Genomic DNA, 21,291 nt, shown 5'->3' with positions numbered 1-21,291 from the left:
CTAAGGCCAGCTGCAAGTTCAGACTTAGAGTTCAGACTAAAACCGAGAGTAGCTTTGCCACCTCATTTACACTGGAGCTGTCCACTAGGAATATCCTTGTAAGAGCTTTAAGTCCAATGCTGAGCTGCGCCATTGCTTGCTCTCTCGTTCTGCCCCGGACCCTGGAGAGACAATGTCAATCATCTTAGAAATTGCTGCTTCCTATTGAAATGATCTCTTTTATGTATTCCCAGGGACAGATTGGCCTTGTGGGCCTGAAAGGTGAAAAGGTAAGCGGAGAACCTTTTTCTGCACAAAGGCTGGGGTGTCGTCATTGGGGAGCAGCCATGCAGACTTGATCCTCTTCTCCAGTCTTCTTGGATCTGAGCCATTATGCCCTATTTCTTTTAAAAGCACATTGGTGTGGTGGTTATCTAACACATCCTATCCTTCCAGCCTACACATAGCAATGGGCATACGTTACCATGAGACCATTCCTGATGGATCTGATCAAAAGTCTATCAAATCCAACATCTAGAATCAGTTGGTATAGTGTTTGGGGCAAGGGTGGGTAACTGTTAGAGGTTTGAGGACTGCATTGTCATGGGCTGCTGCCACACTGCAGAATTAATGCAGTTTGATACCACTTGAGCTGTCATGGCTCCATCCTATGGATTTGTAGTTTGTGGTGGCTCCAGAGCTCTCTGACTGAGAAGGTTAACTCTCTCACAAAACTACAAATCCCAGGATTCCATAGCACTGAGCTATGGCAGGTAATGCAGTGTCACACTGCATTAATTCAGCATTGTAGATGCAGTCAGGGACTCTTGTCTAATAAAAGCCCATGAATCTGGTTTGTGGTTGCCTTAGGGTTTTGAACAGCTATTGGCACTCCTTCCTCCATCAGGATGACTGTGGTTGTCTCCTGACATGGAGCCAGATCTTTTAAAGACCAAAGACTCAGGTGCAATGAAAGTATTAATGAACGATTCCTTCATTTTCACTGGCACTTTTTAAATTGTATTTGTTTGTTTTAGGGTGATGTTGGCTTTCCTGGACCCAAAGGAGAAAGGGTAAGGGGTTCTCAAAGGAGTTAACACCATGGGATGAGGGAAGAGATAAAATCCAGAGTTTGGAAAATTTTTCAGTGGCCCAGCTGCTGAGGGACTCTGAAAAGTATAGCCCAGAGGAACGATTTTTCAGATTCCAGTTATCATATATACTTGACTACAAGTCAACCTCATGTATAAGTCGAGGGCAGGTTTGGGTGCCAAAATTATGGATTTTGATATGACCCATGGATAAGTTGAGGGTAAAACTTAGGGGCATATAACAAAGGATCTAAAGGATGAATCGAAGCAAAACAATGTCAACGAACTTCCAAAATTCCAGCAGACGTAACTCTTTGTACTCATTCTTAAGGTTGGATGGATGAGAGAGTAGAGGGGTCAGTGCTTCCAGGACAGATTATACTCTTGCTTTTCACCAGGGGATGGTTCATTCTTTTAAATAAGAGTTAAAGTACAGTACTTACATTGACCCGTGGATAAGTCGACTCAGGTTTTTTGGGTCAATTTTTTGACCTAAATTTCTAGACTTATACATGAGTATATACAGTAATTGACTGTCATATAATGAATAGCTAAATTCCAATCTGCATATTATTCTGGAAGGTGTGTATCAGCTCAGTTCATGCTGGAATTTACAAAGATCAAAATCCTTATAGACGAATCAAACTGATACATTGCTGAGATATTTGCCACTACAAATATATTGTTTTCCCAAAATTCAGGGGTGCATTAAATTTTCTGGGGGGGGGGGGGAGACCCACAAAAACAGCAGATGCATGAAAGAACAACCATGAACTGAATGCTTCTATTGCACCATAGTCAAAAAGTGCAAATGCATGGGTAAGTATAAAACACCAACAGGATTCCAGGGCAAGTGTGTGTGTTTGTTTGTGTGTTACATGATTATTAACATATAACAATCCTTTGTCCCAGAGTTGCCTGGAAAAGTGTAGGCTTTGCAGTGTCGTCCTTATATCGTCTTGCCCCTGGTAGAGAGGAATAACCCGGTTGCTTCCATTTACCCAGAATCAAAGTCCTGCCACGTTGGCCTCTCACCAGAAACAGCGTGACAGAAATGGAGAGGCGGACTGCTCTCCTTTGAATCCTGCTCTGTTAAAAGTTGATGGCCAATTTGTCTCTGAAAGAAAAACCTTTCAAAGAAAGAAGGCCACCTGAGCTAGCGGCAAATTAATTCTGGATCGTCTCATACTGGAGGAAGAGCCTTTTTCCATCATAAAGGAATCAGTAATGCCCTCTCAGAAAGGAAGTGTGAATAAAACATGGCAGTAAGGAGGCGGATTAAACAGCATGGGAGAGATCATTAAGTCAGGGACGTTCATCGACTGCAGTATTTTCTAACTTTAGACATCATTTATTGTTGCCTCGTCTGTTTCAGAAGACCAAACCAGGGGGGACTGTTTGTCCTTCTTTTCAACTGAATTGCTTTGTAAGTCAAGAAGAGCTGGTTACCAATTGCAAGCAAACCCTCTCCATCCTGGGCCCAGCAGGTTCAGTTTCTGGTTCTAAGGGAGCATCTACACTGTAGAAATAATGCAGTTTGACAGCACTTTAAGTGCTGTAGCTCCATCCTATGGAATCCTGGGATTTGTAGTTTCACAAGATCTTTTGTCTTCTCTGCCAAAGAGTGCCTGTAGCTTTGTGTAGCCTCACAAAGCTACAAATCCCAGGATCCTGTAGGATGGAGCCATGGCAGTTAAAGTGCGGTCAAACTGCATCATTGCTACAGTGCAGACACACCTTTGGACTTTCACCCTGTGCAGTTATAGCACTGTGTTTCCACTTTGACTGCCATGGTTCCATCTTATGGAGTCATGGGATTTGTAGTTTAGAGAGGGGCATTTAAAATGGTTGGTCAGGGATCTCTAGTGCCCCACCAAACTACAAGCCCCAGGATTCCATGACAGTTAAAGTGAATACTAGGGCTATAACTATTGAGTAATGGTTGCTCTTAAGGCAGGGGATAGGCGTATGAAAGAGCAGAGAAGATAATAAGGAAGGTTGAGTGGCTACTTGTTTGAAGAAAGAAACAGTGACCATGAGAAAAGGATAGTTAAACAGTGGCTGTGTTACACCACCCTTCTGCGGAACACCAACATTGTGCAACTGATGTTGTGTCTGTCCATGGGCTTGATACTTGTCCTGTTTTGCAATGTGAAGACACCGATAAATGATAATGCGCCATCCAAGAAGGTGCAACTACGTGCCTGGAATCCTGTTGATGAGTCCCAACTGGAGTAGACGCATACAGTCAATTGTTGGTTGTGCAACGCATCGGCCAATCCAAAAGATTCAATGGCTCTCCACTAGTCAGGACTGATGATAGAATTTAGATCTATATAAAATGATTAATCTGGGGAAACTCAGCTTATGCAACTATGAACTGAATGTACTGATTACATAACAACCCCCAAATATTATACCCATTTGTTTAATATATGTGTATGATATACCAACAAGAGAATGGCCAATAATTAGGATCTCCCTATCTCTTCAATTGCCCAGTCTCCCTGTATTCACTTCATGGATGTGTTTCCACTAACACATCCATGAAGTGAATACAGCAGACCATTGGTGTCCACTGGGGTTTGGTTCCAGGGCCCCCTATGAATACCAAAATTCATGGATGCTCAAGTCCCATGCAATACAATGGCATAGTAAAATGGCATCCCTACTATAAAATGGCAAAATCAAAGTTTGGTTTTGGGAATTTATTGGACCGGGGACGAATTTGGGAATGTTTTCAAGCAGTGGATGTTCGAATCTATGGGTGCAGAATCTATGGATTTGAAGAGCTGACTGTATACCTGTTACAAAATAAGCAGAAAGAAAGAAAGAAAAGAAAGAAAGAATTGAATGTGTAAGGGACCTTACACAGGTATATTACACCAACAGGATTCCAGTCAATGTATTAAAAAGGGATGGAATATTGCATTATTTTTTGTTACCTTTAAATTATGAAAAAGTAATATTGCTGGTTGTTCTTGGGTGCAAAAGTAACAAGCATCAATATGAATGGTACTTTAAAATGTGTTAGTTCCAAGCTCTGACATAGCTACATGCAACATGTCATAGTGATGGGCATTTTGCTGGTTAAAAGCATGATTTGCCTATTATTTGCCTCTGGCTTTACTTTTAGCTCTGGCTCATAAATGAATGCACAACACAGAGACTCCTCTCTCGTCTCTTTATACCTTAGGGAGATCCCATGACGATCTTTGGACCTCAAGGCTACAAAGGCAATAAAGGAGATCCAGTAAGTGTTGGCCATTTGCTTTTTCTTAGGAGGCAGAGGCTCCTGGCAACTATTTTTACGTAAGAGAGTTTTTATTTTTGCTGTTAATTTTTTAAAATTAATTTTCACAATAAAATCTCAAACAATAATCAAACGTACATCTAATATTGCTTATCCACAATTCAAACCTTATGTAGCTATCAATTATTCTAAAATGTCTTATAATTTTTATCATATTCAACTCCTGCCCACTTCCTTATCTTTAATAACGTCTCCATTTTCCTTTTTTATTGACATTCCATTGTGTGACTTCCGCACAAGAGATCTCCAACAGACCAGGACGAATATGATGGCATCGAACTACAAATCTCAGGATTCTGTAGAATAGAGCTGTGGCAGTTAAAGTGGTGTCAAACTGCTTTAATTCTGCAGTGTGGCTAGATCCTGACTCTACAAAAGCTTACCTAGCCCTCCCTCCCTTCCTTCCTTCCTTCCTTCCTTCCTTCCTTCCTTCCTTCCTTCCTTTCTCTTTTTCATCTCAGAGGTGCTACAAGATCCAGTTACAAAGCCTCTAGGATATATCATTTGTGGAGATGGGGACAGAGAGAGAGAGAGAGACCCATTCATCCACATCCAAACTGTATGTGGTTCTGGTGGTAGTATAGGAGGAAGAAATGTTTCCAGCTGTGTTAGAATTGTGCAGAGAGGAGGGAAGAACAGTCCTTTTAAACATTTAAAATTGGAATTAATAGAAGTTCAGGCAGCAATCCCTGACATTTCGGATTCTCTTTAGCTTTTAATGAAATCTGATTTTTAATGCTCCTCTTTCCCGGTGATGTTTCTTTTTACTGCTTTTAGTGATTTGTTGAGCTTTCTGCATGATATGACTACCTTATATTCGTATTTTTCAGAGTTAACTTTTAAAATGTTGTCGGCTGCCTTAGCAGTTAGGATATGACAAAGCAGAGGCAGCAGTGAATCCAAAGTCAGTGGGGCAGTGAGTCTGGCCCAGGTTTTACTCTGTACTTTAAAGGAACTGTCCAAGGTGCTGAACCATATCCAAAACTATGTTCAGCACCTTGGTCAGCTCACATAAAGGTCAAATAGAAACTTTGTATGGCTGCACTGCCCCACAGACATGGAACGCACACCAGTCACTGAATAAGCCTAAGTTTGAATTCCCTGGAAGCATGTTCCATTATTTCTTCAAAGGTTGCTGATCTTGATGCAAATTGTCAGGGCCAGGCATAAGGTGACCAGATGTCATAACTGCAAAAGAGGACAAGACACCACAAAATGTGGGACATTCAACAAACTGTGATGTCAAACTGCATCATTTCTTCAATGTAGAATCAAAAAAAGGAGTTCTAATACAGATTTCCCTCGACCAGGTGAAGAATGTACCATAATCGTTTCTGATTTTTATTCAGGGTGAAAGGGGCCCTCCAGGGTTTGATGGAGACAAGGGTGAGAAAGGAGAAGATGGACCTGCAGGGGAAAAGGTACCTGTGTTTTGTCAAGCTACTAGGTTCTACAGAGACCTTTGGAAAGTTTTGAGGGCCTGGCTTCATTCCCATACTGGATGCCATCCAGTCTGGGACAGGGAAGTTGGTAAGGATATATAGCCAACTCCCTTAAAGTGCTTTCCTGCCCCTCCTGCAGGGGAGGATACCTATAGCCCAATGTCAGTATATTCATGAGTTTGATCTGGGTTTTAGTGTGAAGTTTGAAGGACTTGTCCAAGGTAATGGATCTATTTGAGAGTCAGCTCCTTTAGAGTTCCTTTTAAAGGCTGGAGTAGTTTGAGTGCCCCATTCACATAGTCACCATCAGCCTCCACTTCACTGATATAGGTTGCATCTACACTGTGAAAATAATGCCACTTGACACCACTCTAAATGCTGAAGCTCCATCCTGTGGAATCCTGGGAACTGTAGTTTTAGAAGGTCTTTAGTTTTCTCTGCCAAAGAGCGATGGTGCCTCACAAAACTACAAATCCAAGGATTCTGTAGGAGGAGCCTTGGCAGTTAAAGTGGTGTCAAATTGCATGATTTCTTCCACTGCAGATACACCTATCTTTATAGAGGAACATAAGATATGTCTATGCTCCAAGGAGGTTACATTGAATACTAGTAACAGCCTTATGGAACACACTTATACGGAGGATATAAATAGATGTAACCTTAAACTGAACTCAGTTGGGCTAGGGAGTTTGCTCAAGCTCATTCACCTAAACCGGGTTTGGCTCCCTTATTCCCAAATCTGGAAGCTTCCTTGGTCTTTATTGTCCTTTCAATCAATAGCTCATAGATTGTGCAGTCCCTTGGATACTTTAAATGCCCATTGCATGCACCTTCTGCGTGCTCTGTGCAGGCAATGAAAACACTGATTTTATGCAGTTTGTTTAACTGTTTGATGAAATGTGCTCTGTCAGCTTCCATTTCCCCAGCTTTTATCTGTTTTTGACATTACCTGTCTCCATGTGTCTCCTCCTCCTTTCTTTTCTTCCTCCAGGGTGTGAAAGGAGAAGCTGGGTCAAAAGGAGTCATGGGTCTTTTTGGCACAAGAGGGCCAGTGGGTCAGAAGGTCAGTACCATGGTTCAAGTGTTCACCTGTGACCTGCCTTGGACAGGTATAATTGTATGGAAACTAAGCCTGTACAGAGCTAGCATGGTGTAGTGGTCTGAGTGTTGGACCATGACTCTGGAGACCAGAGTTCAAATCCTTGTTCAGTCCTGGAAAACCTTTGGGTGACCTTGGGCAAGTCACACTCTCTCAGTCTCAGTCCCAGAGGAAGGCAAACTGCACAAATCTTCCCAAGAAGATCCAAGTTGGAAATGACTGGAAGGCATGCAGCAACAAACAGCCAAGCCCTAGTCTTATATACATGTTGTTGTGTGCCTTCAAGAGATAGGACAACCCTAATAATAATAATAATAATAATAATAATAATAGCAATAATAATAATATATTTATATTTTCTCACCTCTCTCAGATGGATCGAGGGGGATTCCAATCTAAAAACTACATACAAACACATTAATAAAATACAATAACAGTGATAATTCTATTAAAAACTAACACATTGTCAAGTGACAGTGACAATAAAATTATACAATGATCAAGGAGTGGAGCGATGTCTCTTAGACAAGATCAGGTGGGTAAGCTCACCGGAAGAGATCCATCTTAAGTGCCTTCTTAAATGCTTCCAAGGAGGTAATAAGATGGATCGCTTCCAGAAGACTATTCCACAATTTCGGAGCAGCTACAGTAAAAGCTCTTTGGGAAGTTGATACAAGTCTGATTGACTGATGCTCTAACAGATTCTTCCCAGTTGTTCTGAGTGCAGGGTGGATTATGTAGGGAGGTAGGCGTTCCTGCAAGTACCTCAGGCTCGAACCATGTAGGGCTTTAAAGGTAACAACCAACACCTTATACTGCGCCCGGAAGCAAATCAGCAGCCAATGAAGAGATTTTAACACAGGTGTTATGTGGTTAAACCTGGAAGAAATGGTGGCAAGTCTGGCTGTCACATTTTGAACCAATTGAAGCTTCCGAACTTGGTATAAGGGTAGCCCCATGTAGAGTGCATTACAGAAATCTAGACAACAGATTACCAGCATATGTACCACTGCTTCAAGGTTCTTTTGGTCCAGGTGGCGTATCAACCGAAGTTGGTACCAAGCACTCCTGGTTGTCGCATCCACTTGAGATGACAACTGTAGGGACGAGTCCAGGCGTACTCCCAAGCTGCAAACTTCATCCTTTATGTGAAGTGTGACCCCGTCCAGGACTGATTGACAAATCTCCGTCCCTGGACTTGGGTTACCTATTGCAGGTACCTCTGTTTTCTCTGGATTCAGTTTGAGTTTGTTTTCCCTCATCCAGCCCATTACCGACTCAAGGCAGGCATCCAGATGAGAGATGCCATCCTTAGTCACTGCAGCAGTCAGTGACATAGATAACCATATTTGGGTGTCATCAGCGTACTGATAACACTACGGCCCATATCTCTGGATGATCCCCCCCCCCCACAGCAATTTCATGTAAATGTTAAACAGCAAGGGGGACAGAATGACACCCTGAGTGTCACCAGATGTCAGCTCTCTTTTAGAAGAGCATCTGTCCCCCAGCATCACCATCTGGAATCTGCCTGAGAGGTAGGAATGGAGCCACTGGAATTCCCTCAGGCGTTCCAGAAGGATACCATGGTCGATGGTATCAAAAGCCGCTGAGATATCCAAGAGCACCAACAGGGTCACACTTCTCCCATCGATGCCCAGATGGAGATCATCGACTAAGGCGACCAAGGCAATCTCAACTCCGTGTCCTGCCCTAAGATGAAGCTATCATGGGTTTTTCTTGACAAAATGTCTTCAGACAGATAGACGTTTTCTATCACTTTCCTCTGAGACTGAAAAAGTGTGACTTGCCCCGGGTCACTCTTTGGGTTTCCAAGACTGAGTGAGGATTTGGACCCTGGTTTTCCAGAGCCCAAACTTCTACACCATGCTGGCTCTCACTCCAAACAACAATCAGAGAACATTGTGTTTTACATTGGCCTCAGTCCAATTGCTCTTCTCAATGGATCTACTCTAGCCGTTGGGATTTAGGGCCTTTTCTTCAGTAATACTGCATGGTAAAATAGGGAATTAATGAGAAACAGAGAAACTGAAGGAAGTTTTCTTCAGGTGCAAGAGAATTCCCCAGTTTCCAGTTTCATTTCAGATGGTTGGCTTATTTTCGCTTTTCTTACAGGGTGAAATTGGAGAGCCTGGACTACCTGGATTTGCTGTGAGTTGGCATATATCTGCATAGTCTTTTACTCTACCAGGGGCTGAAGGATGCTGCAGGACTCTGCAGCTCCTCAGAAGTGGCCTTAGAGACCACTTGTGACCCAAGTGCCATAGGACCGCATCCCTGCTGTGTCTCTGACTCTGAAAACTACAAGTTGATAATAAGGCATCACCAATATTGGCTGGAATCCTGTGTCACTTAATTAGTTAAGTGTGTGTGTGTGTGTCCATGTGCCTTCAGTTTGCCTGCCAACTTATGGTGACCCCAGGATTTTCATAAGATTTTCTTAGGCAGGGAACACTCAGAGGTGGTTTTGCTAGTTCCTGCATCTGAAATGCCCACAGCACCTGGGATTTGTTGGTGATTTCGCATCCAAGATCACATGGGATCCGGTGCCTTCAAGGTATTTAGATAGCTTAGGGGTGTGTGTGTGTGTGTGTGTCATTGTGTGTGTGTATGCCTTCAAGTTGCCTATTAACTTATGGTGACCTCACAGGATTTTTCTTAGGCAAGGAATACTCAGAAGTGGTTTTCCCAGTTCCACTCTCTGAAATATAGCCAACAGCACTTGGTATTCATTGATGACCTCCATTCAAGTACTAACTGACCCTGCTTCCAAAATCAGATGGGATTTTGTGCCTTTAGGTATTTATGACTAAATAACCTCTCTTGGCCCACCCTCCCTCTGTCCCCAAAAACCTGGTGGAAATAACATTCACCTGCATTCCAATACCTGGCATAATAAACCTCCTTCTCCCCATGCTTAGTAAAGTACATTGAAAGAATGGAGTCAGGATTTTAGCAATAGTGTCACAAGCATGACTAAGCAGCAATCATGAAAACAAAACAGATACTTAGATTAACTCATCTGTAACTATTCCGTATTCACAATTGCTTACTTAGTCACACTGATGACACTGTTGCCACAATTGTAACTTCCACCCCATTTTCTTGACCCAGGATCAGTAGCCTAGAGAGATGGAGATCCATTCTGCTGGTGGTCGGAATACAGTTGAATGATGACATTTTCATCAGGTTTAGGGAGAGTTGGGACAGAAGAGGGTTACTTAGTTATATATACTTAACTAAATCGCTGGTACAGGATTCCAGCCCGTCATTTGCACACATCCATACAAAATAGCTGGGGCAATTTGTGGAAGGAAAAAATTCATGGATTTGAAAATTCTCTGGAAACGTGCAACACCCCTTCCTATCTCACGCAGGCAGCATCCGCACTGCAGAAATAATCTGCAAACCAGCACTTTTACCTTGCCCAGAAACTAACTGGCAGCCTGCAGAGTGACTTGAATATTGAATTTTAAAATGGGGATCCAATCCATACTGCAACAATAATCCAGTTTGACACCACATTAATTGCCCTGGCTCAGTGCTAGGAAATCCTGGGAAATGTAGTTTGTTGTGGCACTGGAGCTCTCTGACAGAGAAGACTAGGTATCTCACAAAACTACAGTTCCCAGAATTCCCTAGCCTGGAGCCAGGGCAGTTAAAGTGGTCTGGATTTGACAGGGTTACCAGACTGAAAACTGGAGAGGGTTCCTGTACTTTTAACTGTTGTATAAAAGAGAAAAGTTCTGCAGATGTTGCTTGTGACCCTGGTTGCACAACCAGCGGATCCTGCTGAAATCCAACCGTCCACACAACTGTTAAAAGCACAGGCACTCTCCAGTTTTCAGCTGTCAACCCGATCCTAAAATGAGATAACTTACTAGGATGGGAATTTACAGATAGGACCAGAGCATGGAATTTATTGTTCTGGACTGGAAGATGGAGCAAACTTGTTTTCTACTGCTCCTGAGATTAGGATATGGAGCAATGGATTCGAGCTACAGGAAAAGAGATTCCCCCTAAACATTAGGAAGAACTTCCTGACAGTGAGAGCTGCGAAAGATACTGCCTTGGAGGTATAGTCTCCTTCTTTGGAGGTTTCTAAAAAGGCTGTAATGCAATTTGCCAGGAGTGCTTTGACTGTGCCTTCCTGCATGGCAGAATGGGTTGGATTGGATGGCCCTTGGGGTCTCTTCCAACTCTATGCTTCTATGATTCTACAAATGGGCTTGAAAAAATGTAGTGATGAAATGTGACGGAGGAATGGAGTGGTTAGGAACGCACCTCCCTTCACCTGTTCATCTTTCTTCAGTGGTATTAAAAATTCTATTACATCTGGCCTTGCATCTGCTTCAGAGCTAATGACTGAAAAGAGTTTACCCAGGATGAAGGAGGCAGCGAGTGCATGGGCTCAGCTCCCTCAGATAGATTGCTCTGTGATTCAACTGCTCTTAATGGCTCACATCAATTTCCAGCCATTTGTTGGATGAGAAATATATATTCATTGTATTCTCTCCCCACCTTCCTCCCCCCCCCCCGCCGCAAACTGAGTAGCATGTTTTTATTTTAAAAAGTGCATCACGCAGAGCAGTTGACGATAAGAACTTTTACAGATTGCCATTGCCTTCCTCTTGCTCTGATGACTTTATCATACAAGGTTAGAAAAGTGGGATTTTAAGAGGACAGAAGTGTCCTTGGCCAGTACGTATCACACAACACTAGGTCTGTCCTGCTGCCACCTTGCATTTCATTTGTTCCCATAGTGCAGCTTTGCACTGATGGGGAAAACCCTTCAACAGGTTCTTAATCTTGTTGCTATTCCATACCTGCCTTGGTGTGATTAGCCCTTTCCGCTGCAGTTCCACTTCTCAGGCAGTCACCACTCAGTGAGAGGATGTGAGTTTGCTCCTCTCCGCCTCTCTGCAATTGTGTTGCCAACAGCTTCCCAAAGCCTGCTGGTGTGCAGACATTCACACTGCAGCCGGCTTTGGGAGGCAGTTGGCAACTGGAGGCAGAGAGGTTAAATGCCAGTACTGCAACCACAAGGTTGTGAGTTCAATCTCAGGGGTTCCAAGGTTGACTCAGCCTTCCATCCTTTTGTAGCTAGGTAAAATGAGTGCCCAGCTTGTTGGGGGCAATTGGCTTGTAAACCACTTACAGTGCTGAGTTCCCAGATGGGATAAGGAACACTTATTCTAGACAACTTGATTCTTGCCAAAAGGTGGCAAGAAGTGGAGAGTAGAGTAGAGGGTGAGGCCTGGTGTCCCCACAACAACTGGTAGGGAAGGAGGAAGCTGACTGACTAAATACATAGACCTTCCCCTAAGACAGACTTTGCAAGAGGCAGTAACAAATAAATTCGACCTAGCAAACTGTAGCAAGCTGCTGTTCTACAGTCTGAGCTGAAGATTTGCACCCAGCTCTTTCTTCTTTTCTGGAGCTGAGCCCCCCTAAAACTGGAGAAATTAGCACCTGCCCTCCTTCTTGGAGCTGACTCTCTCAGATGCAAAAATGAGGACTCAAGGCCAGGCCCTGAGATCTGGCAACCCTCCCTGTGACAATGGGGTGATGGAAAGGTAATCTCTGTGGATCTTAAACTTCGGGCAAACTTATATAGGATGATATTGTCTTCCACGTTGTCATTATTATTCCTTCTAATCAAAAAGTCCTGGTTTTTTGATCCTGTGAATATAAGCTCCATTACACCACTGGCAGCAGTAGTCTGAAAAAGATGCTAAAGGACATAAAGGAACAGTCGTTTTAATTTTGCAAAAAAGAGCAGCAGATTCTGCCATTCGGTCCTGTGCGAGCCTTAAGGAGAACAGATGTCGACATTTATTCATAGCCATTTTCATCTGAAGTACTCCCAAAAGCAAACAAACGTTTGATATGAAAAGCGCCAATAATGGTCATTTAGAAAAGGGATTATTGATCAGTAGCTGGAAGCAGCTACTGCGCAGTGATAAATGAAGCAGAAACAGCCCTTGTCGTATTGGTGGAGGAAGAAAAAGAATTATGAAGCATGAATCCTGTTATGATACAGTATATTAGTCATAAAACTGCTAAGTACCACAAACAGGAGACTTGTTTGCAGGATTGAGCTAGTATAGGGATGCGACTCCCACTACGGCTGCATCTGCACTGCAGAAATAATCAGGTTTGACACCACTTTAACTGTCACGACTCAATGCTACGGAATTTTGGGAACCAACTACACTTCCCAAAATTATTCCTGGGCTAAGTCCTGTTTAATCGCGATGTGTGTGAAAAATCTTCCCACGATTGTGCGATTTTCACCCTACAATTCCTCCCCTGCGTGCTAAAGACTGGAGAAGAGAGTCCAGGCTCTGAGTCTTGAGACCAAGCCCTGAGATCTGGCAACCTTTGTTGGGACAGTGGGATGAAATATTAGGAGCCTTGGCATGTCTGTCCACCTCTCTAGCTAAACTTAAAAGCCGTTCATGTTTTTTCTGGAGACTCAAGAAAATGGAATCGTTTTGTTACAGGGAAGAGCAGGACTCGACGGAAAGAACGGCATGAAAGGAGCAAAAGGAGACAGAGGACTACAGGGTCAAAAGGGAGAACCAGTGAGTTGAGTTTGTTGGGGGTTTCCCTAAGAGGAAAGTGCCTTTTTTAAAAAAATTATAAGTCCCAGAATCCCCCGATCAGCTGGTTGGGGGGACTCTGGGAGTTACAGTCCATAACACACATGACTTTCCCAACTATTAGTTTTAAATGTGGATGAAATGAGCATATGCAAATGAGAAAGAGCTTCTTTTTCTCCTGCTTTTCAAGGAAAGCTGGCTTTTCTCTTGTACTTTTGTGAGTTCAGCAGCTACTGTCTAGGGTTCAGTTTCCAAACCGTGGCAGATGGTGATTGTGATTCAAGGGAGGTGGTAAATCCACTCTGGGTTTTAGTCTGAACTTTAAAGGAGCTACCTGAGGTGCTGAACCCTGGCACTCAAATAGGTTCTGCCTCTTGAACATAGAAGTGAAAGTTCAGACTAAAACCCAGAGCAGAGTTATCCCTCTACTAACATGGGAGCAACCATGGCTGTATATACACTGCAGAATTTATGCAGTTTGACACCATTTAAACTGTCGCAGCTCCATTCTATGGAATCCTTGGAATTTGAAGTTTGTTGTGGCACCAGAGCTATCTGGCCAGAGAAAACTAAATATCCCACAAAACTATAAATCCCAGAATTCCATAGCATTGAGCCATGGCAGTTAAAGCAGTGTCAGGCTGCACTAATTCTGCAACAGATGGCTGCTGGAATATTATCCAGCCATGCACTTAATGGAGATCTGTCCATATGGAATGTGGAAATTTATTTGTCACCATTTGAGGCTAATACTTTCAGGGACGACATTTTGATGTCTGGGGATAAAGTTTCGTACTTAGTGCAAGCCCAGATGTAAACACTGGTTCTTTTGCACTTGGTGAAGGTTGAGTTTGAGTCCAAATTCAGAGGTTTGCATTTCAGCTTTCATTCACGTTTTCCAGGTTGTGTACAAACTGCATTTATTCTCTTCCTTTAGGGAGGGAAAGGCGATCCTGGTATAACGGGAGACATTGGACGGAAAGGTTCAAAGGTACAAAGCAAACAGATCTAATGACCACCATGTCAGCCTAGGCTTTTCACATTTGGGAAGCTAAGCAGGGTAGAGACCAGTTTGTGCAAGGATGGGAAACCACAAGGATCTCTTAATACAACTAGAAAAGCATCTTGCCATGAAATTCCAGAGAGCTGCTACTGCCAGCTAGAGTGGATGATATTGGGCTTAGATGGACCAAAGACCTGGCTTGACATAAACCAGAATCCTATATAGTGTCATTTGTTGGGCTCTTCACCACATTACCTCCTCTGCTTTCAATTGGAGTGGAGAGAGTCATGCATTACTTATCCCTGAAAACATATCCAGGAATAGCCGTGTTGGTCATACAGCAAAGTACTGTAACATCCAAAATCCATCAAACATTGATTCCTGTATTGGGACAACCAAAATGCACAAAATACTTGGTGCAAGATTTCAAAACTCCACTGGCTTCTTCATCAGGCAAAGGCATTAAAAATCATACAAGGGAAAGACAAATAGGATGATGCTAAAGTCACAGGCTTATCTCTTCTTAAGGCATTGTTGTTTTGGTCTCAGTTAAGATGGTCTTGGGAGGCCAACGTGGCATAGTGGCTTAAGTGTTGGACTACGACTCTGGAGACTAGGGTTCGATTCCCAGCTTGGCCATGAAACCCATTGAGGGACCTTGGGCAAGTCACACACTCTCAGTCTCAGGGGAAGGCAATGACAATCCTCCTCTAAACAAATCTCACCAAGAAAACCCCATGATAGATATGCCTTAGGGTCACCATAAATTGGAAACAACTTGAAGGCACACAACACACACACAAGATGGTATGGAAGGATGCCCATGTAAGCAGAGGTCACTACTCCCTTTTGACCATGTAGGCTTTGGGAGACAAAAAGTCAAAAAGTCCAGGCAATAAAATTTAAACTCCATTAACAATACAAAAGGATACTCCCTTTGAGATCCAAGCTGCCTCTAGATTTTGTTTCCTGGACTTTACAACTCTTTATCTCAAAGACCCCACATGGTCAAGAGGGAGGAAGGGCATCTGTTTATATGGGTAACCCTCCAAACCATCTTAACTGAGAACAACAACACATCTTGACAAAATGCAGTCCTATGACTCTACCGTCATCATATTTGTCTTTCTCTTGTATTATTGGTAACACCTTTGCCTGATGAAGAAGCCAGTGGAGCCTCAAAAGCTTGCATCAAGTATTTTGTGCACTTTGGTTGTTCCAATAAAGGTATCACTGTTTGGATGTTATTGTCCATCACCTATCCCTGTTAGCTTTTGTGACTGAGCCAAGACTCACTCTAGGTGTATGTCTTCATGGTCTTACAATTTGTCCTTAGGGTTTACGTGGTTTGCCAGGAAAGACAGGGCCTCCAGGTACACATGGGATCAAGGTAAGTCAGGTTGCTATTTTTGCTTCTCTCCTTTGGGAAAGGTGGCTTACATTTATTAAAAGGGCTGCCTTCCCCTTTCCAGCATTGTTCAAAGATGACTCCGGTGGTCATGTGGCCAGCATGACTGCACCTTACACTGTTCACCTTCTCACTGAAGTAGTACCTATTTATCTACTTGCATTTGCATGCTTTTGAACTGCTAGACTGGCAGAAGCTGGGAGCTCACCCCATCATGCAGTCCTCAGGCCTCAAACTGCCAACCTTCCAATCTTCCAAACATCAGAATTGGCCTCTTAACCACTCAGCCACTGTGGGAATTAGCTCTCCCCAAATCCTTACAAATCCCAACATATCAAAGGGTGTTATATAGCAGTTAAAATGCAATCTTAGTGCTTAGTGGAGTCACTAGCGTTGGTGTCACCCCAGGGTGTTAATGTATGCTATCACCCCAAGTTTCCTAGCACACCCCCAACTAGGGCAATGGTCATGTAGGAATAGATCAAGACACTATAGAAGAGAAAGGCTCTGGTCTACTTGCCACCGATAGCCATGGACCAGGGCACCTGAAGGGACTGTCCGTGCCCCAGGTCATCTGGTCTACCTGCCTTGTTTGTAATACCTGAAGGGGTCCAGGTGCTATTTGGTGAAGGAAGTAGCTTCGAGGCTTTTGCTGTGACATGATGACTGTGTCGAAACCATCTTCCTTGCCACCTGCAAGCGGGTGGACCTGGTACTCTGGAAAATCTCTCGTCTCTGGGAATCCTTGTCCACCCATGTAGAGGTGCAGCAGTTCACCACTAGAAGGCAGTACCTTCCTCTAAAATGCACACTCCCTACAAGGTGTCACCTGGTATGATTTGCACTCCCTGCACCCCCCTAGAAATGCCTCTGTTAATGCTATGCATCATGAGCAAGGGCGCTAGAGCTCTAGGGCTCTCTTCTACTACATCTCCCAAGATATGCCATATATATTCGTGTACAAGTTGACCTCATGTATACATAAGTTGAGGGAAAGTTTTAGGGCCAAAATCATGGATGGATAAGTCAGGGATAAAACTTAAGGAAGGAGAAAATTTTAACATTGGACTGTGAAATGGAGGGAACTGGGATGCTTGGTAGTCAGAGAGATCCAAAGGATGAGGATAGAGAGAGAAGGATTTAACATCGGATTGAGAAGGGAATCACTTCTTTCACAAACACACACACACACACAGCTGCCTGAGCAGAAATCAGTGCCAGGCAGGGAGAGTGAGCATCTGAGCTGCTTTTTAAAGGAGTTTTCTAAACAGTATTACTGTATTGATACATATATAAGTGAGCCCCAGATTTTATGGTCAATTTTTGCACATAATTTTTTTAACGTATAGTCAGGTATATACAGTACTTGATTGTGATGTTTCTTGCAGAAGCTCCAAGTCTCTCAGTTCGCCAAAGGTCTCCTACCCCCTTAAACAGCTCTGCCTTTTCCTTCTTTGCTTCCTCATGTAAAGACTAAATGCATTCCAGTCTGTGTAGTCTGGGAAAGGCAAATCATGTCAGCTAGCTTTGAATTGTAGAGCAAATGAAATCCTCAAACATCCCTTCATGTATAGATGGCCCTTGTGGTCTCTTCCAGCTCTATGATTCTAGATATATGTAGCAGGTTTCCTTAATATCGTCCTTCAGCACCAGATGATGAAGGGTTCCTGGTTTCCAAATAGCCACTCTGAATAGCCTTCAAAAATGTGCAGGATTCCCTCCCCCTTTTTATTGATTCATAGATGTCTATAAAATATCTTATATTTTGATACAATAATGAAAATTATACAAAACCAGATATGCTATTATTTTGTTAGCTCTTTCCTATTAGTACATATACACTTATGTATCTAATTGAATGCATACGTTTCCACAATCGAAGCGTCAGATTTTCCTGTGCTTAACTGTTCTGTCTATTTGTGCTACATAATTCAACTTATTTTCCACTTGTTTTGTATAACTTGCATCCGAATAAGTTTCACAAAGCATGGAGAGAACTGATTACATTTGTTCCATCCTGCCAGGATGAAATTAATGAAGATTTGCATCCCTACATGGTACCAATTGCACCATGACATGCACAACTGCGGGACCCAATGTAACTAAACTGGCCTATATTTGTGCTGTGCTTGAAGAATTAGGGATCTTGGTCACAGAGTCCCATGGATAGTGAGATGTCAGGTGCCACTGAATGTCCAAAAGGAACAAGCTAATGTTTTTCTTTGTATTATTCCATGTATAGGGAGAGACTGGTGGCACTGGGAGGACGGGAACACCAGGGAAAGACGGGCTTCTTGGTCCAAAGGTGAGATGCAAAGTTCTTTTCATCTTCCAGGTTTAAAAGATGCTTATACTCATTGTCCTGCATCCCATCTTTGGACTGAATAATTTTTTTGAAAAGCAAAGGCAGTTGAAAACATCAAGTGTAACCTATTCTTAAGGGGAGCCAAAGGCTGCTACCACACTGCAGAATTAATGCAGTTTGACATTGCATTAATTGCCATGGCTCCATCCTATGCAATCAGGGGCTTTGTAGTTTGTTGTGGTACAGGAATTCTCTGACAGAGAAGGCTCTATATCTTCCAAAATTATAGCACATATTCCAAAACTATAGCAATTCTAAAGCACTGAGAAATGGCAATTAAAGCAGTGTCAAAATGCATTACTGTATATACTCATGTATAAGTCTAGAAATTTTAGTAAAAAAAATTGACCCCAAAAAAACTGGATCAACTTATCCATGGGTCAATGTAAGTACAGTTGTCCCTCCATTTTGGGGGGGGATCCGTTCTGGGCCCCTCTGCAAAAATGGAAATTCGCACATATTCAAGCCCGATTGGCTTGAATGGCCGTGTGCTCCTGCCTTCCCACTTGCCAGTCCACAAAGGACTGAGATTGCGGACTTGAAGTCTGCAAAAATGAGGGAGGACTGCACTGTACTTTAACTCTTATATAAAAAAGGAACTATCCCCTTTTTCTGAATAGAGTCGTAAAAGGTAAGAGCTTAGTCTATCCTGGGAGCACCAAAGAGAAGTATGGATCCTCTCCATTCTCTTAACTATCCAGTCTTTAGGATCAGCACAAACAGTTAGTGTCTGCTCAAATTTTCTTAGTTCTTTGGCATCATTTTCCTTTGCATTTTCCTTTACCTCCTTTGTTAGATGTCCCCAGGTTTTACCCTCAACTTATCCATGGGTCATATCAAAATCCGCCCCAACCCTGTCATCGACTTATACATGGGGTCAACTTATAGTCAAGTATATACGGTAATTCTGCAGTTTAGAACAGATGCAGCCTCGGTCTTCTTTTCTCCAAGCTAAACATACCTGGCTCTCTAAGTTGTTCCTCTTATACTTTGGTTTTTACAGGCTTTTGATCATCTTGGCCACCTTCCTCTGGTCACATTCCATTCTGTGTTCTCTGCAGTGTAGAATTACTTTCACACATTTGTACATATATAATGTGTCCCTGAAGCTAGTGTGCTTGTGTTTCCATCTGTTTACTTGTGTTTGACTCTGATCCTTGCGCTACATTTAGGGCGACCGTGGAGAGTCTGGCACCGACGGGCTCCAGGGAATTATGGGGCAGAAAGGAGAAAAGGTTAGTGCTCTCAAAATCATGTTGCAAAAGGTTATTTCCTTTTCAGACACAAATCAGCCACGGTTAACAATATTACAGACCAAAGCTGGAATACAGGTGTCCTTTTCACATGGCAAATGCCACCCTATTCAGATAATGTTTCCTTTGGGGGCGTTCTCATCTGGTCTTTGTTTTGCAGTGGTAACTTAAAGCATTCTGCAAAGCCCTCCTTTCTTTGCTAAAAAAAATTTAAATGCTGGCAAAAACAAAGAAGGAGATTTGCCTCATGGAATCCCTATTAAATGTTGCAGCTCTTGAGAACTTTTAGGGATGCCAAGTTTTGCAGTGCTTTGTTTGCTAAGAAATAGATGGATTTTTTTTAATGTTGCCATGTTTTTCATTTGTCATTTTGGATGCCTAGAGGGAGAATGTGATTGAGAAAGGAGTTGGCTTCCACAATGCAGCTGAAATGCTGTTGGGCTGCACCTGCAGAAATAATCTGGTTTCACACCAATTTAACTGCCATGGCTCCATACTATGGAATTATAGGATTTTGTTGTGGCACCAGAGCTCTGCTAGCTACAAACTAGAGTAGACCCATTGAATCAATTTGTTGAATGAGGAATCAACACATAGGTGGTGTCTGCATGATATGGAATAGTCCAGGAGCAGCCCAGAGTATTCTGGCTCGAAGCTACTGCAACATCTTCCTGTTATCTTGGGCACTCCTTTAACTGCCACAGCTCCATGCCTTTGAATTCTGGTATTTGTAGTTTTGTGAAATATTTAGGCTTCTCTGTGAGAGAGCTCTGGTGCCATGAACTACAAATCCCAGGATTCTGTAGGATGGAACTATGCAAGGGCATCCATAGGAGGGTGCAGGGGGTGCAGACCACACTAGGCGACACCCTAAAAGTGAGTAAAAACTACCGCTCCCCAAAGATCTGCCTTTTGGCATATGGTTGCCTGAACAAAAATGTTTATGGTGCTTTTTGCAAACCAGTCCCTAAAAGCAACAAATTAAAATAAAAATAATAAATAATAAAAGGTATCTGCAAAAATTAAAATAATCTTACCCAGCAGACAGAAAACCTTTGAAACAGTAGTGTCACTAGGGAGGTGCAGACTGCCCCAGGTGACAGTCTAAGTGAGTGGTAACACCATTATTCCCCAAACATCTGCGCTTTGGAAGAAATAGACGGTGGTGTTCACCTGCATCCCTTTAAAATGCTGGAGCTCAGTGGAAGAGATGGGGTGAGTGGGACGAGGCTTAGTGAGAGGGGAACGGAGAGGCATCAGAGTTTTTTAATGTAGAACTTTAAAATCAACCCTAGTGATGCCATGGCGGCCACAACAAAGCGGTGGCCAACTGTACTAATTCTGCAGTGTGGCAGCAGCCTCAGTCAAGAAAGACATGGCCCTAAGTTTGTAATACCTGAGCAGGGAAATTAATAATAGGGTGTCTTAAACTTTGACAGACCGGCATCAAAGGCCGGCACCTGGGCAGAGTGGGGGCATGGCATCTGCACGACACACACCCTGACTCTGGCCCCATGCTGGCATGACACCGCGTGCCCCACCACATGGCGCACAACATCACAGCACTCAGCACTGCGTCCAGATGACACAGCGCCAAAAGTGCGCCGAGAAGCCACAGCACCAGATGCTATGGCACCCTTTCAACAACACAAAAAGGAGCTGCTTTTTGTGGTTCTTTTTTGCACCATGGAAAGGCCAGATTCAGGGCTGCA

General features: G+C 43.1%; 1 protein-coding gene across 1 annotated transcript in view; it reads left to right on the top strand.

The window, feature by feature from the left end:
• Window positions 1-21,291, top strand: part of LOC149311602 (uncharacterized) — a 56,136-nt gene that overhangs the window by 6,005 nt on the left and 28,840 nt on the right. Inside the window, exons 3-13 of the mRNA XM_089526592.1 lie at window positions 234-269; window positions 1,017-1,052; window positions 4,267-4,323; window positions 5,733-5,804; window positions 6,817-6,888; window positions 9,061-9,096; window positions 13,452-13,532; window positions 14,488-14,541; window positions 15,890-15,943; window positions 18,204-18,266; window positions 19,499-19,561. Coding sequence (XP_089382718.1) covers window positions 234-269; window positions 1,017-1,052; window positions 4,267-4,323; window positions 5,733-5,804; window positions 6,817-6,888; window positions 9,061-9,096; window positions 13,452-13,532; window positions 14,488-14,541; window positions 15,890-15,943; window positions 18,204-18,266; window positions 19,499-19,561 — 624 coding nt within the window. The remainder of the gene's footprint in view (window positions 1-233; window positions 270-1,016; window positions 1,053-4,266; window positions 4,324-5,732; window positions 5,805-6,816; window positions 6,889-9,060; window positions 9,097-13,451; window positions 13,533-14,487; window positions 14,542-15,889; window positions 15,944-18,203; window positions 18,267-19,498; window positions 19,562-21,291) is intronic.

The sequence above is a fragment of the Sceloporus occidentalis genome, unplaced genomic scaffold (assembly GCF_023333645.1).
Source record: "Sceloporus occidentalis isolate IW3139 unplaced genomic scaffold, rSceOcc1.0.p SCAF_5, whole genome shotgun sequence".
In the NCBI taxonomy this organism is placed as follows: domain Eukaryota; kingdom Metazoa; phylum Chordata; class Lepidosauria; order Squamata; family Phrynosomatidae; genus Sceloporus; species Sceloporus occidentalis.
Note: the sequence above shows the minus strand (reverse complement) of the source record. Positions and strands in the feature narration are given on the sequence as shown.